At 46.7% G+C, this 16,019-nt stretch overlaps 1 protein-coding gene across 8 annotated transcripts in view; it reads right to left on the bottom strand.

Moving 5' to 3' along the window:
- The window catches only part of LOC121290772 (phosphorylase b kinase regulatory subunit alpha, liver isoform-like), a 164,364-nt gene that overhangs the window by 59,391 nt on the left and 88,954 nt on the right, over positions 1-16,019 (bottom strand). For all 8 annotated transcript variants that reach the window (XM_041211669.1, XM_041211673.1, XM_041211672.1 and 5 more), the window contains 2 exons: positions 14,130-14,218; positions 5,835-5,974 (listed from right to left, as the gene is read on the bottom strand). In XM_041211669.1, coding sequence (XP_041067603.1) covers positions 5,835-5,974; positions 14,130-14,218 — 229 coding nt within the window. The remainder of the gene's footprint in view (positions 1-5,834; positions 5,975-14,129; positions 14,219-16,019) is intronic.

Consider the following 16,019-nt stretch of genomic DNA (forward strand, 5'->3'; position numbering starts at 1 on the left):
CTCGGTATTGATATGTGACTGGTGAATGAAGCGATAGTGAGCGAATGTCACCCAATTCCCACTGGGGACAAAGTCTTTCAAGAGGTGTCAACAAATAAGATATTTTCCAATTTAGACTTAAAGTGGGGATACCACCAGCTGGAGCTTCATCCTGATTGAAGGACAGTGACAACTTTCACCACTCACTGTGGATTTTACTGATATGAGAGATTACTGTTTGGCATTAATGCTGCACCAGAGATTTACCAACACCAAATCCATTAGGTGATACAAGGATCTCAGGAACTGTAATATCTCAGATGACATTTGTCATGGAGCCAATAGAGAGGAGGATCACTAGAGGCTGAGATTAGTATTGGTTAGATTGCAGCCAGCAGGACCTGCCATAAATGCAGACAAGTGCTTGCTGCATGTGACAGAGCTAACGTTCATAGGGCATAAATTCACGAATGGCAGAGCATCCAGCCAAAGACAAGACTGAAGCAACAGCTGATGCACCTGGACCACAATATGCCAGCAAAGTGAGAGGTATTCTGGGATTTGTGAGCGAACGTGTGAGGTAAATCCCAAACTTCACTACCCCGGCTGATTCATTCAGCAAGTTGACCAGAAAGAATGAACGGTTCAGATTTGACGAAGAACAGAAAGCTGCCTTCAGGGTTTTGAAAGACAGCTTGACAGCCTTTACTATGAGTATATTGTAATGAAGCCTACGACAGCAGAGAAATTGGTGTCTGCAATGAGTGAAAGATTTGCAAAGCACAGTCTATCAGTCACTCTGTATTCAGGCAATAGGCCACACTTCACCTCACAGACCAGTGCAGGTTAGATGTAAGTCACAGGCAGACACCATCACAGAGTGACTTCGAAATGGCCACAGGCAAATGGGGAAGTGGAACGGCTAAACCAATCCTTAGACAAACGGATGAGGATTGCTCAGGCTGAGGGCAAAGATTGGAAAGAGGCGTTGCTGTCATACGTGGCCATGTACAAGGCAATCCCACACACTACAACAGGAAAGAGCCCCACCGAGCTGCTGTTTGATGAAAGATACCTACCAAGGTGCCTGAGCAGAGGCATATCAGTGTTGGTCAGGAGGTTCGAGATCATGATGTTGAGAAAAAGGGTGCTGCAAAGTTTTATACAGGCCGCAGGCGGGAAGACAGACAGTCTGATGTGAGGCCAGGTGATGAAGCACTGCTTGGGAGGGTGAGTCCAAGTAAAATGGATACACCATTTTACCCCAAACCACACACTGCCATCACCAAGAGGGGAAATAGTGTGGCTGTGCAGTTACTAGGAGTACTGCGTGACAGAAATTCTTCATGTGTCTAAAAATATCAGTGTGACAATGACACAGCAGCAGATGGGCCAGATGTAAGGGTTGAGGTGAGGCTGACATCCAGCAATCCAGAAGTTTAAGCCAGTGATGCTCATGGAAGGCAGACAGCTTGCTATCCAGAGGGAGAAACGTCTGTTCCAGAGGGGATGATTACACTTCCTAATCCTGACTCGATGACCAGAGTTCCTGAGACAGACGACAGACCACAGAACAAAGCGATATGAAGATTTTGTGTGTTTTAGTGACAGAACGTGAAATTGGAAATAGCAGCTCCAAAAAAGGAAAAATTGAATAGAGGACTGAAACTATATTGGACTATGATACACTGAATTTAAAAATAATGATTTGTTAAATAAACACAGAAAATGCTGGAAAAACTCAGCAGGTCTGACAGCAACTGTGGAGAGACAGAGTTAACATCTGTGAGAGTCTGTGGAGAGACAGACAGAGTTAACTCCTTTCGAGTCCAAATGACTTCTTCAGAGTTAATGATTTGTTAAATTTTTTGCTAAAGTTATTACAGTATGTTGAGTAAGGGATGGAGCAAGTGACATACACCAAGCAGAAAAATCATGGACATGTTTTTGGTCTAATAAAGGAGGGATGTCATGATAATAGTTGATTGTGTGTGTCGACTTGAGTGTTAGATACAATATAGAACTCAAATAACATACAGTAAGGTGCTACTGGAGGTTGAAGGTCAGATAGCACATGTTCAGGAGTTAGCCAGCACAGAAGATTAAATGATATTGTTCTTACAGTTAAATCTGTGACTTTGAGTGTTGTTCTTTCACCCGAGATGTGATTGTTAGAGGCCAGCGAGACAGATTTCTGTGTGGGCCTCTGGAAGGCAGGGAGGGCTCCCTCCTTAATGGCCCAGCTGTGCTTATCAGAGGGGCATCCCCAAGATTTTACTCACTCCCAGGTTGCCCTCCCACCATGGTCTCTAAAACTCCAGTTCCCTTAGGCACCCCCCGCCACCCCCCAACCCCCCGCCCCACCCCCCACCTCCCCTCACCCTGGCCTTCCAGCTTGGCAGCCGGTGAGAACCCCAACCTTGCCTATATGGCCCACTGGGTCTCTGGTTTAAGAATCCTGTAACGTTAGTATGCTACCATTACCCTGCTCCTCACTGACAGTCAGGGCTAGAGGCATCTGCCACCTGCTTGCAGCAATTCAGTTTTGGGTTGCGGACACACACAGGAGTAGTCCTGTCATCACAGACTGACTGGCACAATGCTATTTTCCATTACTGCACAACAACATGTGAGCCTTGGCAGCAGTTTCAGTTTCAGACATGACATCACTGGGAAATAGCTGCACTAATCCCAAGCAGCATGTGAATGGGCGAGGTGATGATAGATAGCTTTAAGGATAGGCCAATGTAAATCAGTGCTGAGGACAGTGCAAACAGGGTTAGAAATCCAAACAAATCCCAGCTCATTTTGACACAAACCGCAGGATTTGCTTAGCTCAGCTGATATGTGGATCCAATTTGTTCTGTAAATAAACCAGTTGATTTTATTTTTAATTTTCCTTCAATTTCAAGCAGACAATGGAAGGTTTTTCCGCTATGTGCACATATGTAGCAAAAGTATAAAAAATATTTTTATACCAACTATAAATAACATCCAGTAGACTTGCTTCAATTGGATTTTCACTTTTCATGAGCTTAAGTAGAATTGGACCAGAAGTACACATGGAAGCTGGGTTCATGTATTTAAATGTTACGCACCTAGGCTAATTATAAGTCATTTGAAAGTTTTACGAAATGATTGCTAGTGTCTGGCCTGTGCAGCAATGAGATCAAAAATAATCCCGAAGCATTTCCTGACCAGGACTAGTAGATTCATATCAGTGCAGTTATTCCTGATACAGATGGAGCAAGTGTTAGCTGAGAGATGAGCCATACTCAATGAATCCCTTTCACCTCCGAGACTGAAGGTTATGAGATTAAACCCAACTCCGGAGAATGGAGCAGGCACTTATCTAGAACCCATCATAATATGATCGAGTTCAACATAGTTGTAATTGTTACAGAGAGAGGCAAGCTAAAGTCCATTATTTTTCTCACCATCTGTCCGTAATCAGAGGTGTTTTAATTTTTGAAACTTGTTGTGGTGTGTTTGCCAAAATCCTTTGTTTGTGAAGTCAACTTTTAAAGTGACTCGTAGCAAACTCTCTTTAGGGTTAAATCAGAAGTACTATTTATTCATACATTTAAACTCAGGGGATGGTCGTCACACTTATGTACAAACATACAAGCATACAAGAAGGAGATAAGAAAGAAGAGTTTTACAACTAGATATAACTTAAGACAAAAACAAAAGGTACAGATATTAATTCACATGAATGTTAGAGTCCACTGAGGATTCCTTCATGTAGAAGTTAAAGTTTGGGTGGGCTCAGCTAGCTAAAAGCAGGAGTTGCTGAATTCCTTTAAAGTTGGTGGTGACACAGTGAGGTGAGGTTGTTATAAAGAGACTTGTTCTGCTCTACAGGCAATGGCAGGAATCTTCCAGAGAACCGGGCTTCGAGGAGATTTAGACGTGAGGCAGGCTTTGTTGTCAGCCTTGGTTTTGTCAGGCTTGATGTTAACAGCAGATTGCCCGGGGAGTCCAGGTATGCAACATTCAAAAAGTATCGAGGTAGCAATCAGTTTCTGTGTTTTTAGTCAAAATCCACTGTTCATCTTAGGAGACAGATGGTGGTTATTAGCGCCTTTGCAGGTATAATGAGTTCTGATGGCTCTCTCTTTGTAAAAAGCCCAGGCTAGGGAGATAGACAGACGGCTGCTCCCTTGTTGCACTGATTGTAATGGGTCTACACAATGATAGGTGTGAGTTTCCACAAGAATGAGGGTTGGGCTTTGTCCTATAATTACTGTTAGAAGTTTCCAGAACTGTAGCCAACTTGCAAATCACATGACCTGTAGCAACCATGTTTTTTTTTGGTCCAGCAAAGTCCATTTTTAAATAAGCACAAAGCAAAGTTTTATTTAAATAGCTTATGATTTATTTATGCCTTTTGGACCTAGTGTTCAATGGCTCAGTTGCTCTATGTTTGATTATATGAATCTGCTAACTGATCTATGCTCACTGAGCTTGATTAATGGGTGTTGACTCAGAGCAAAGGAGACAGACTCCACAGAAGCTGGAAGACATTGTAAGCTTTGTATAAAACTCTGAATGAATTTCCTGCATACTTAGAAACTAGTCTCATCTCTGCATTACTTTGAGGCAAATCAATTAAATAAAATATACTGTGTATAGTCTTATATTGTTTCAATTTGCCTCACATAAACATACAATGAAAATGTTTGAAATGGAGAAACATGAAACAGCTACTAAGATTCCAGGTTTAGATAAGCCTAAGTTCATGTGGGATGAGAAAGACTGTCCACAGTAAACTGGGCCAATCAGTAAATGGGCAACATGATGGAATTTGGTAGAAGGTATTCAACAAAAGAGTTTAATCTGATACGGAGGCAGTTTATATCCTTAAGGGGCAAGGTCTCCTCTTTCCAAAACAAGACAGCCACGGTCAACTGAAGATGGAAGAGGCAACATGAAACTAAGAGAAAAACCATTCAGAAATGTAAAATGATACACGGATCCTGCTGAATGGGAAAGATGGAGATGGAAAGAGCAGCAAACCATGGCTAAACAGGCAGTAAGAGCTATAAAAAAAAGTACGAATAGAAACTTGCGAGTGATCTCAAAATCAGCACAAACATTTTTTACAATTATATTGGGAAAAAGAGTGGTCAGCAGTGATGTGGGCTGCTTGCAAATTGTTAATGGTGATACTGTCCATGAAAATAAGCTGAACAATTAGTAATGATTTTTACTGTTCCTATGATCAATCACTACATTAGATACATTCTCAGCTTATCATACACTATCCAATTATGACGTCTGAGTTGGACGAGAATGTCTAAACTTACTTGATAAAAGGTTCCTGACTCCACAACAGGCTTCACAAGGCTCATGAGCTGCCTGACTTGATGTGTTTCACACAGGCTTCAGGAGATCAGCTTCCCCACCAAATTCAGGGAAATTCAAACTTAAGGCAGGCATTTAAAAGGCCAAATCTGACATCACTTTGAGCATACAGCAATTCACAACTGGCCACTGACCCCACGCCAGACAAAATGGCAGCAGGCGAGAATCGCCTGGGAGATTTAAATTTACGGCCTCATCTTCATTTTCAGCTGCCTGGCACGAGTTTTCCCAGCATCAGGAGGGCTAAATCTGGCCCATGATCTCCCTATGTGGCTCAGTGTCACATTGGTTTGATAACTCTCCTCCTAAGAACCCTGGGATGTTTGAATAGTTCTTTAACTGAGAGGCAGTAAAGGAAGACCTTGCCTCAGTTCACCATTGGTTATTAAGACTTCAAGATCCCCATGGCAGTTTAATATTAAAATAAAAATAAAATGTATAAAAATCAATCAGTTTTACAGGTTGAAACATTTCAGAATTTTACTTACTTAATGACATACAGGATGTATAATATGTTCGCCTGGTCCTGGAGTGTGGGGCATTCTTTCAGCTGCTCAACCAATGATGCAATGTCAACCTCTCCATGAGCATCCTTGGGTAAGCTGAGATCCACGCGATGATCCAATTTCTTCAAAAAAGAAATATGATTACTTTCTTGCGTAATTCTTTTGAATTTTACTAAATTCATTCAATTCCTTGAACCTTCTGACTGAATCAAAAAACTTAGCATACTAACAACCTTAACGTCTGGATGCACTTCCTTGTCTGCACAACTCTGCTTCCTGGTGTCATGCTTTTGTCACTTGATGTGTCAATTTTCTTACCATGAAATATTTTAATGTCTACAGTTAGAATGGGCTTTTCCTATGTAAATGTGTAACACTGCAATTACTTCCATCCATGGGACCACTCACCACCCACGCACGCCAGGCATCCTTCTCATCTGGTCTGGCAGGCATCCTGCTTACACTTTCTCCATCTCTATTCATGCAGGACAAGCTGACACTCAACAAGAGGGAGGGGTCACAGACCATTGGAGGAATGCCTGAAATCAAGGTCCTCACAGACTTTGAAAACAGAGCCATCCAGCTGGCCGGTGAGGATCTGGGCCAGTCCTGAGCTGATGGTGGGGTCAGTGCTGCTCTACCAAGTGAGGGTCCAGCAGTGCAACATCAATCGGACAACCATGCTGTGAGTGATGTGTCCTCTTTCACAGCCACTGCCATGCACTAATTATCTCCCCTTGCTTTCACAGGCACATCTGGGGAACAGCTGAGGGCATCCACGAGCCAGGCCCTCGACTCAAGCCCCAAAGGCACCTCTGAAGAGGAACCTGCAGGCAATTCCCTGAAGTCCCGTCACAGTGCTCACCCACACCCTCCACCAGCACAGAGACACACACCTCGGTGGGACCTTGTTCTAGAATAGCCTCGGGATCACAATCGGGTGAGCACATCGCACTGTCTGATCCGCAGCAGGCGGAGGCAGGGACTTCCCAGGTCCCCGGCACTCGGAGGACTGCTGGAGGCCAGAACGCTGCTGAGTCTGAGTCAGATGATGAGCCTCTGGACTCGGTCATGTCACAGTTGCTGGAGCTGCAAAGGCAAGCTCGGGAACATCAGGAAGGGATGTCCACTGCACTCCTCAGATTGCAAGGCACGATGGAGGAGTCCGTCCGTTTTCAGATTGAGGTTATAGTGCTGGCATGCCAACGCACCGAGGTCAACACTGATAGGATGGCGGTCGCCATGGAGACCTTGGTCCAGGACAACAGTTCTGCATTGCTGCGCAGGCTCAACTCCATCACTGACACCATAATTGGCCATCAACTGACCCATAGGGAGAAGGATCAGCAGGTGCACACCCTAGGGCCATCCATCCAGGTGACTCCGGGAGAGTCAGTCTGAATCTCCTCTTCCTGTGACTCTAGCAACTCCAGCTCCACAGGCTGAGGAGGGTGCCACTGCCACACAGCAGGATCCCGAAAGCAGGCCAGGGCCCTCCAGGTCTCAGCCCTCCAGAGGACACCCGCCAAAATCATCACAGACAGGGCACAGCAGTCAGCAGGCTGCCTCCATCTTGACTGTGGATGTCTGGGGAGCACCAAGACATAGCAGCAGGGTTAGGAAGGTTAAGATGATATGGTTGCACAGCCTGGGCACGGGTGTTAATCACTTGTACATAATGTTCACTATTGTCAATAAACTCCCAATAATGTCTCCCTGCCTATGGCTCCTTGTTCTGATGAGCAGTGTTCGTGTCACTCGGATGTGAAACCTTTCTGCACAAGATAAAGGCAGATGTCTCAGTCCAGGGACTGTTCCCTGTGCTCTGTGCAGCGTTCAGACCACAGTGATGGTCCAGCCTCACACTCCCTGGACACATTACTGATGTCTGCACCTCGATGGTGCTGGTCATTGCTGCCAGAATGTAGTGGACAGACATCACAGAGTTCCATCATTCTCTCTGCATGCTCTCAGCACCTTTAATGTGGGGCTGGCCTCCATCTGATCAGCATCTGTGACCAGTGACGTGGTGCTCCTGAAGGGCCCAGGTGCTGAAGGCGGACAAAGGATCAGATGCTTCTAAAGTTTCATGGCTGCGTCTCTATGATATGATCCTCAGCACAGAGCACAAGCGAGCTGTCCTCGGCCAGACAGGAGTCATATTCTCAGAAGCTGTGTGAAGATCTATGGAGTGTCCTCACTGCATGTCTTCATCATCCTGCACAAATCTTGCGCTATGAGGACCTCTCAAGTGTGCTGCCTCATCTGGTCAGTGCGAGGACCTCATCGCCGGCATGCTCGCCCTTGAGGAGCTCATCACCCTCACCCCCTTCAACATCCTCCTCATTGCACTTTACGTGCAGCTCCTCCATCTCCTCCTCAGCCAGCTCGTCACCCCGTTGCAGCGCCATGTTGTGGAGCGTGCAGTAAGTGACGATAATGCACGACACCCTTGGTGGACTGTATTGCAGTCTACAACGGACCTGTCGTGGCACTGGAGCCTCATTTTCAAAATGCCTATCGTTTGCTTCACCAAGTTGCGAGCTGCAGCATGAGCCTCATTATACCGTCGCTCTGCTGCAGTCTGAGGCCTCCACACGGGTGTCATCAGCCACTACCTCTGTGGGTAGCCCTTGTCCCCGAGGAGCCAACTCTGCAGGTTCTGTGGACCCTGGAAGATGTCAGGAATCTGTGATCGTTTAAGGATGTGGGAATCGTGCGCAGACCTGCAGGATGTGTTTGTGGTGGTCGCTCAGCAGCTGAACATTCAGCGAGTGGAAGCCCTTGTGGTTAACGTAGTTGACTCCTTGTTGCCACGGAGATCTGAGCGCCATGTGAGTGCAGTCAATGGCACCCTGCACCTGTGGAAAACCTGAGATCTGCGCAAATCCCAGTGCTCTTGCTTCCTGACTTTCCTGATCCCAGACTAAATGCACAAAGTTCTGTTCCTTCGTGAAGATGGCAACTGTGACCACCTGGATCCACGTGTATATGGAGGCTTGCGAGGTCCCGGACAGATCACCGGTGGAGCCCGGCAAAGAGCCACTGGCATAAAAATTGAACGCCGAGGTCACTTTCACAGCCACTGGCAGTGGATGCCCTCCATGTCCCTGTGGCACCAAATCCTGCAGCAGGTGGCATATGTGACTGACCAGTTCCCTAGACATGCGCAGACTTCAGTGACACTGGTTCTTGGTCATCTTTAGGAATGACCGCGCCGCCTATAGTCCCTGGGTCTAGCGAGGCATTTATGAGCAACGGCTCGCTGTGGATCTCCAGCTGCGTGTGCAGCAGGTCCTGCCGCACCTTCACCTCGAGGGAAGTGCTCCTCCCTTTGCTGAGCCAGGAGCCTCTGATGCTCTCTTCATCTTCTCTGCTCCCTGTAAGCCATAAGGCATCCCCCTAAATCACCAAGCTCCTTGATCCTGATGTTCTCCTGCAGGATGAAAGAGAGAGACGGATGGGTCAGCATAGGTGTAATAAGAACACCTTGCTTAAGGCTGAAGGTCCCTTCATGCATGCTGGAGAGTGCTGGCCACCACTTGGACGGTCAGTGTGTAGTGCGCTTCATGGCTGTCCAAACCCCACCCACCTCCGCCCCACTCCACCTGACCGATTGGCAGCAGCTTTGGCCACTGGACTGTACGCTGTGCTCTCAGCTCAGGCACAGGCATTCTCCTAACTCGCACTGCAAGACAGCATTGTTAGCTTGAACCATAATAGACAAAAACAGAATTACCTGGAAAAACTCAGCAGGACCCTTTGAAGGGTCATGAGGACTCGAAACGTCAACTCTTTTCTTCTCCGCCGATGCTGCCAGACCTGCTGAGTTTTTCCAGGTAATTCTGTTTTTGTTTTGGATTTCCAGCATCTGCAGTTTTTTGTTTTTATTTTTGTTTTTATCTCTTGAACCATAATAGATACTGGATAAAGACATTGCAAGGGGCTGTGAGTGCCTCCAGCAGTGACTGCTCCATGCCACCTTTCACAAGGGGATTGTACAGCTTACCCAGTCACCAATTACTCTGCTGTCCTCTAAAACACACGTTAATTTACAATCTGTGCCTGAGGGGTGAAACTTTCATGCTTTTGTGATGCTTGAATGGGCAGAAAAGCTTCAGAGGCCCAACTCCAAGCATCTCAATGGAGCTGCTGAACGGTCTCAGCTGGGAAACAATGCTCACTTTAGACAAGCTTTTCCAAACACATGGCTGCTTCCCTCACCTCCCCCCCCAACCTCCCGGCATGTGCTTGAGTATTTCCTTCAGTCTGTCTGTGCTGCTTTCGGCCCCTCCACCCCTGGTCTGATCCGGATTGCAGCCCTTGTCCTGGTATGACACTGAAAACCAGCTGGGACAAAGCGACTTGCCTGTGGCCCCCGGTGAATGTGGTGCCTCTTCCTTGATGTCCTACGGGCGATACCCATTAGCGTGGCGCCAGGTTGTGTGTATTCACCTCCGAGTTCCCCTCAAAGTTCAGGTCACCAGGTTAAAGGTAGTCGTGAAGCACACCGTTCTGAAGTCACGCTGATGTGGGTAGTAACTTTGATGTGGGGGGATGATTCCGGTGAGCAGGATTTATGATTAGATGCAGATATATTAAAATGACCTTCCTGACGTGCGGTGGTGGGAAACAGCCACTGGTGGGTGGAGCAGACAATCACAAACTGGTTTCACGATGGCATGAAACTTTTTTTGGCCTTTTCGCCATATTGTCTGCTCATGCTCACCCTGACGCCTGCAACCAATGGGATTGGGTGATTTTGCCCTGAGACTGAGCCCCCATGTTTTAGATTCCCCGACCAGTGGAAACAATCTCTCAGCTTCCATCCTGTCAACCCCTTCAGAATCTTGTAGGTTTCAATGAGATCACCTCTCATTCTAAACTCCAGAGAATATACAACCAATTTACTCAGCCTCTCATCCTTCATCTCAAGGACCAATTTAGTGAACCTTCACTGTCCCACCTCCAATGCAAGTATATCCTTTCTTAAATGTGGAGACCAAAACTGCACACAGTATCCCTTCTCCTATTCAAAGCAACTCCACTTTCCCTCCCCCTCCCTGCTCTCTAGTGTCACTGTATCTTTTCCTTCAATCACCTGTACCTGGTGCTAGCTCTCTGAAACAGTAGTCTTGTCACGCCCACATTCTCATTAGTTTGTCCATAAGTTCCTCATTCTCAAGCTCTTGTCCTACTTCCTTTGAAAATCCTCAATGGAATCTGCTTCCATCATCTTTTCAGGTTGAGTTTTTCAGAACCCAAAACTCGAATGAAGAAAGTTCTCATCCCCCCCACTCAAATCTTTTGCCAATGATTTTCAATTTATGATCTTGAGTTACTGATGCACACGTTGGAGGGAGCAATCTCTCTCTCTCTCTCTCTCTCTCTCTCTGAAAACAAAAACAAAAAATGCTGGAAAAACTCAGCAGGTCTGACAGCATCTGTGGAGAGATAGACAGAGTTAACGTTTCGAGTCCGTATGACTCTTCGTCAGAACAAAAGGGAAGTAAATATGGTGAAATATATGAAGCTGGATAGAAGGTCACTGATAGGTGGAGGCAAAGGGGAGATTGCAGAAGATGTCATAAACAAAAGGTCGAAGGGGTGTTGATGGTGGTGATACTGGCTAAAGGAGGTGCTAATGGTGACATTAAGAGTGGAAAGCAGGATGAGCAAGTGACAAAACCAAAACAGAATTACCTGGAAAAACTCAGCAGGTCTGGCAGCATCGGCGGAGAAGAAAAGAGTTGACGTTTCGAGTCCTCATGACCCTTCGACCGAACTCAAGTTCTGTCGAAGGGTCATGAGGACTCGAAACGTCAACTCTTTTCTTCTCCGCCGATGCTGCCAGACCTGCTGAGTTTTTCCAGGTAATTCTGTTTTTGTTTTGGATTTCCAGCATCCGCAGTTTTTTTGTTTTTATCTCTGAGCAAGTGACAGATGGCCTGAGTGGGGGTGGGGTGGGGGGAGGGGACGATGTGGGCGAAAAGATCAAATAGGCTAAAAGGTGGGGATAAAACAATGAATGGAAACAAATTAAAAAAATAATAGAAATAGATGGGAAAAAATACATATATAAAAATTAAAAAAATAAATATTGAAAAAAGGGGATCAAAAAGGGGTGAAGATGGAATAGAGAGTTCATGATCTGAAGTTGTTGAACTCAATATTCAGTCCGGAAGGCTGTAAAGTGCCTGGTTGGAAGATGAGGTGCTGTTCCTCCAGTTTGCGTTGAGCTTCACCGGAACAATGCAGCAAGCCAAGGATGGACATGTGGGCTTGAGAGCAGGGTGGAGTGTTGAAATGGCAAGAGACAGGAAGGAAGGTCTGGGTCATGCTTGCGGACAGACTGAAGGTGTTCCGCAAAACGGTCACCGAGTCTGTGTTTGATCTCTCCGATGTAGAGGAAACCGCATTGGGAGCAACGAATGCAGTGGACTAAATTGACGGAAGTGCAAGTGAAATGCTGCTTCGCTTGAAAGGAGTGTTTGGGCCCTTGGATGGTGAGGAGAGGGGAAGTAAAGGGGCAGGTGTTGCACCTTCTGCGATTGCATGGGAAGGTGCCATGGGAGGGGATTGAGGTGTAGGGGGTGATGGAGGAGTGGACCAGGGTGACACGAAGGGAACGATCCCTGCGGAATGACGACAGGTGGGGGGTGAAGGGAAGATGTGTTTGTTGGTGACATCATGCTGGAGTTGGCGGAAATGGTGGAGGATGATCCTTTGAATGCGGAGGCTGGTGGGGTAAAAAGTAAGGACAAGGGGGACCCTATCATGGTTCTGGGAGGGAGAGGAAGGTGTGAGGGCAGAGGTGCGAGAGATGGGTCTGACATGGTCGAGGGCCCTGTCAACCACTGTGGGTGGGAAACCTCGGTTAAGGAAGAAGGAAGACATGTCAGAAGCATTGTTTTGGAAAGTGGCATCATCAGAACAGATGCGATGGAGGCGAAGGAACTGAGAGAATGGGATGGAGTCCTTACAGGAAGCGGGGTGTGAGCAGCTGCAGTCGAGGTAGTTGTGGGAGTTGGTGGGCTTGTAACGAATATTGGTGGATAGACTACCACCAGAAATTGAGACAGAGAGGTCAAGGAGGGGAAAGGAAGTGTCGGAGATGGACATACCAGCCGCAACCCTTTTCTTTCGGGGACGTCCAGGTGAAGCTGCATGTTGCCTTCCTTCCTGAAAATCCCACATCATCCACATTCATCTCTCCGACCTCCTCCTCCTTCCCACCCCCAGAGTCTATGTCTGCCTCCAGGTCCCCACCAAACAACCTTACTGTCCCTTCTGCTGATACCCTCGAACCCTCACCTTCCTACCATACCGCCTCACTCTGCCCTCGGTCATTCTCACCATCCCCTCGGCCATGCCCACCCTCAGTTTGCCCCTGCGGAGGCAGTCATAGACCCATCAGACCCCTCCCTTGCATGTTCACCTGGACATCCCGCCCTCCTTCCCCACTAGAGCCCCTTCCTCCATGGAATCTCTTTCCCCCCGGAATCCCACACACCCTCCGGAACCCCTTCAACCACCCTCCAGACCCCTTCCGCCCAGAACACCTTACCCCCCTCCAGAACCCTTCCCCCAGAACTCCTTCCCCTGGAACTCCTCCCCCTCTCCCCCACCCCGAACTCCTTCATCCCAGATCCCCTTACCCCTTCTGGACCCCTTCCCCCAGAACCCCTTCCCTCCCGGAACCCGTTCCCCACTCCTGACCCTTTCACCCCCGGAACCCCTTGCTCCTGTTTTGTCCTCCTACCCTGCCTCGATGCCCTCCGCCTCGGCCTTTCCTGACTCCCTCAGACACCCACTACCCTTCGACCTTACCTTCCCCCAGGGTTAATCTGCACACTTAGGGGTCGCACCCTTGGGCCACCAAACTGCCATGTCAGTGGAGGCAGCTGATGATTTAAATGGCCAGCTGCCTCTGTGAACCACACACGCGTAAAACATGCCCCCACCTCCCAATTCCGCCCCTGGGAAAATGGGAAGTACTTAGGGTTTCCAGGCAGTCCTGCCATGAGGGATAACCCCTCCATCATGGTGAAAGTCAGGGTCACGAACTGAATGGCCTCTTTCTGTGCAGTATGATTCTGCGGTTTCCCAGGCAACAGTAAATATTAGATTGTGTGCTTCAGAATCTGGACCACCCAAAGAGAAAGCCTTCCAATGTGTACTAATGATTTCTTTAACCCGATCTGGCCCAATTATTTTCTATTTCTTTTAAATGTCAACCCAATGAGATAGATAAAACAAAGTCTCTTGAACACCAACCTTCTGTGGCTGTGACTTTGGTACTTCCAGTAGGTTCAGAGGTTTCTGCTGAGTAATTGGAACTTTAATGGGCAAGTACATGGAGACATCTGTGTGAAAAATCAAAGTAGATGTACAGAAAATGGGATTAGGCAACACTTTCACCAGCTGCAGACAATATTTGTGTTTACACATATCTGGTACCTATTTCTCAGTAAAATAAGAGCAAAATACTATGGATGCTGGAAATCTGAAATATCGAAGATCTTTTCCAAAGAAGGGTCCTATTGGACTCGAAACGTTAACTCTGTTTCTCTCTCCACAGATGCTGTCAGACCTGCTGAGGTTTTCCAGCATTTTCTGTTTTTATTATCTATTTCTCAGCTGGCACAAAGTCATTCAGGGTTTCCTTTAGATTTGGGTACATTGGCAATTAATTCATTTACAGTAAAATGGAATCATACTCATCCCTGGACAAAGTCAAGTAATTCAGAACTTTAGAAGTGTGTGTCTGTGAGAAAGAAAGAGAGAGAGACATAGAGAGACAGAGAGAGCAAAAGTATGTATATGTGTGTATATCTGTGCATGCGTAGCTCAGCTTCAATGACTTCAAAGGCTTTAATACAATCAGCTCTAGAGGCTTTGTTGACACAGTTGTGCAATGGGATCTCATTGGTTGAGCTCCAAACCCTCTAATGGCTTGAACTCAGCAGGCGTTGTTCATTAATTTGTGCACTGAAATCTCCTTATGAATGCTTGGCTAAGATCTAAATGCACTAATAGAGTCATAGAGGTATACAGCACAGAAACAGGTCCTTCAGTCCATCTAGTCGATGCCAGCCACCAAGCACCTATTTATCCTAATTCCATTTTCCAGAACTTGGCCTGTAGCCCTGTATACTATAGCATTTCTAGTGCTCATCTAAATACTTCTTAAATGCTACGTGTGTGCATGTGTGTGCAGGCATGAGTTTGTACCTGTGTGTTTGTACATCTGTGTACATGTATGTGTATGTGTTTGTGTACGAGCACGTGTGTGTGTGTGTATCTGTGTGAGTGTTTATCTGTGCGTGAGAGTATGTATCTGTGTGTGAGAGTGTGTATCTAAATGAGAGTGAGTGCGTATGTCTGCGTATGTGGGGTGTGTGTGTGTATGTGTCTGTGTATGTGTATATCTGTGTGTGTGTTTATCTGCGTGTGAGAGTGAGGATCTATGTGAGAGTGTGTGTGTATATCTCTGTGTGTTTATCTGCATGTGAGAGTGTGTATCTATGTGAGTGTGTGTGCATATGTCTGTGTGTGTGAGATGTGTGTGTATATCTATGTGTGACAGTGTGTGTGTGTGTGTGTGTGTGTGTCTGTGTGTGTGTGTGTGAGTGTGAGTGTGAGTGTGAGAGGGAGCTGGATTTTCCTATCGTGACGTGGGGCTGACCTGCATCGGGCAGGTTTTAAAAGTGGGGGACACGACCCACTTCCAGAATTCCCATCCCCATTCCCATTGTCGGGAATTTTGAATGGTGGAGGATAAGAGGGGGGTTTGTGAGCCTGCTTGCAGCTATCTTGAAGTTGTCAGCTCCACTGAGGAGGTGGGTATTTCAGAACCCCTGCAATCTTCATGGAGTCGGGCTGGGGTGATGTGGTTCACAACAGCTCAGAGTTGTTGTGAACCACGGGGAAATCCTGGTTTGGAGTTGAGAGGTAGGTTCCAAAGGTGTTGCCAACTTCACATGTCATAAAGACATGCTGTATGTTGTTATATGTGTTTCTAATACAATGATTGATGATATGGCTTTGATCTTAAAAGGTAAGTGATCAGTAAATTGGTCAACGTCGTTAAGGTAGAAAAGTCTTCGGATGCAATAGATTTCACTGTCCACTGGATAATGTGGCTTCTGCATTTAACAACACTGA

This window comes from Carcharodon carcharias, chromosome 18 (genome assembly GCF_017639515.1).
Source record: "Carcharodon carcharias isolate sCarCar2 chromosome 18, sCarCar2.pri, whole genome shotgun sequence".
NCBI classification, from domain to species: Eukaryota; Metazoa; Chordata; class Chondrichthyes; order Lamniformes; family Lamnidae; genus Carcharodon; species Carcharodon carcharias.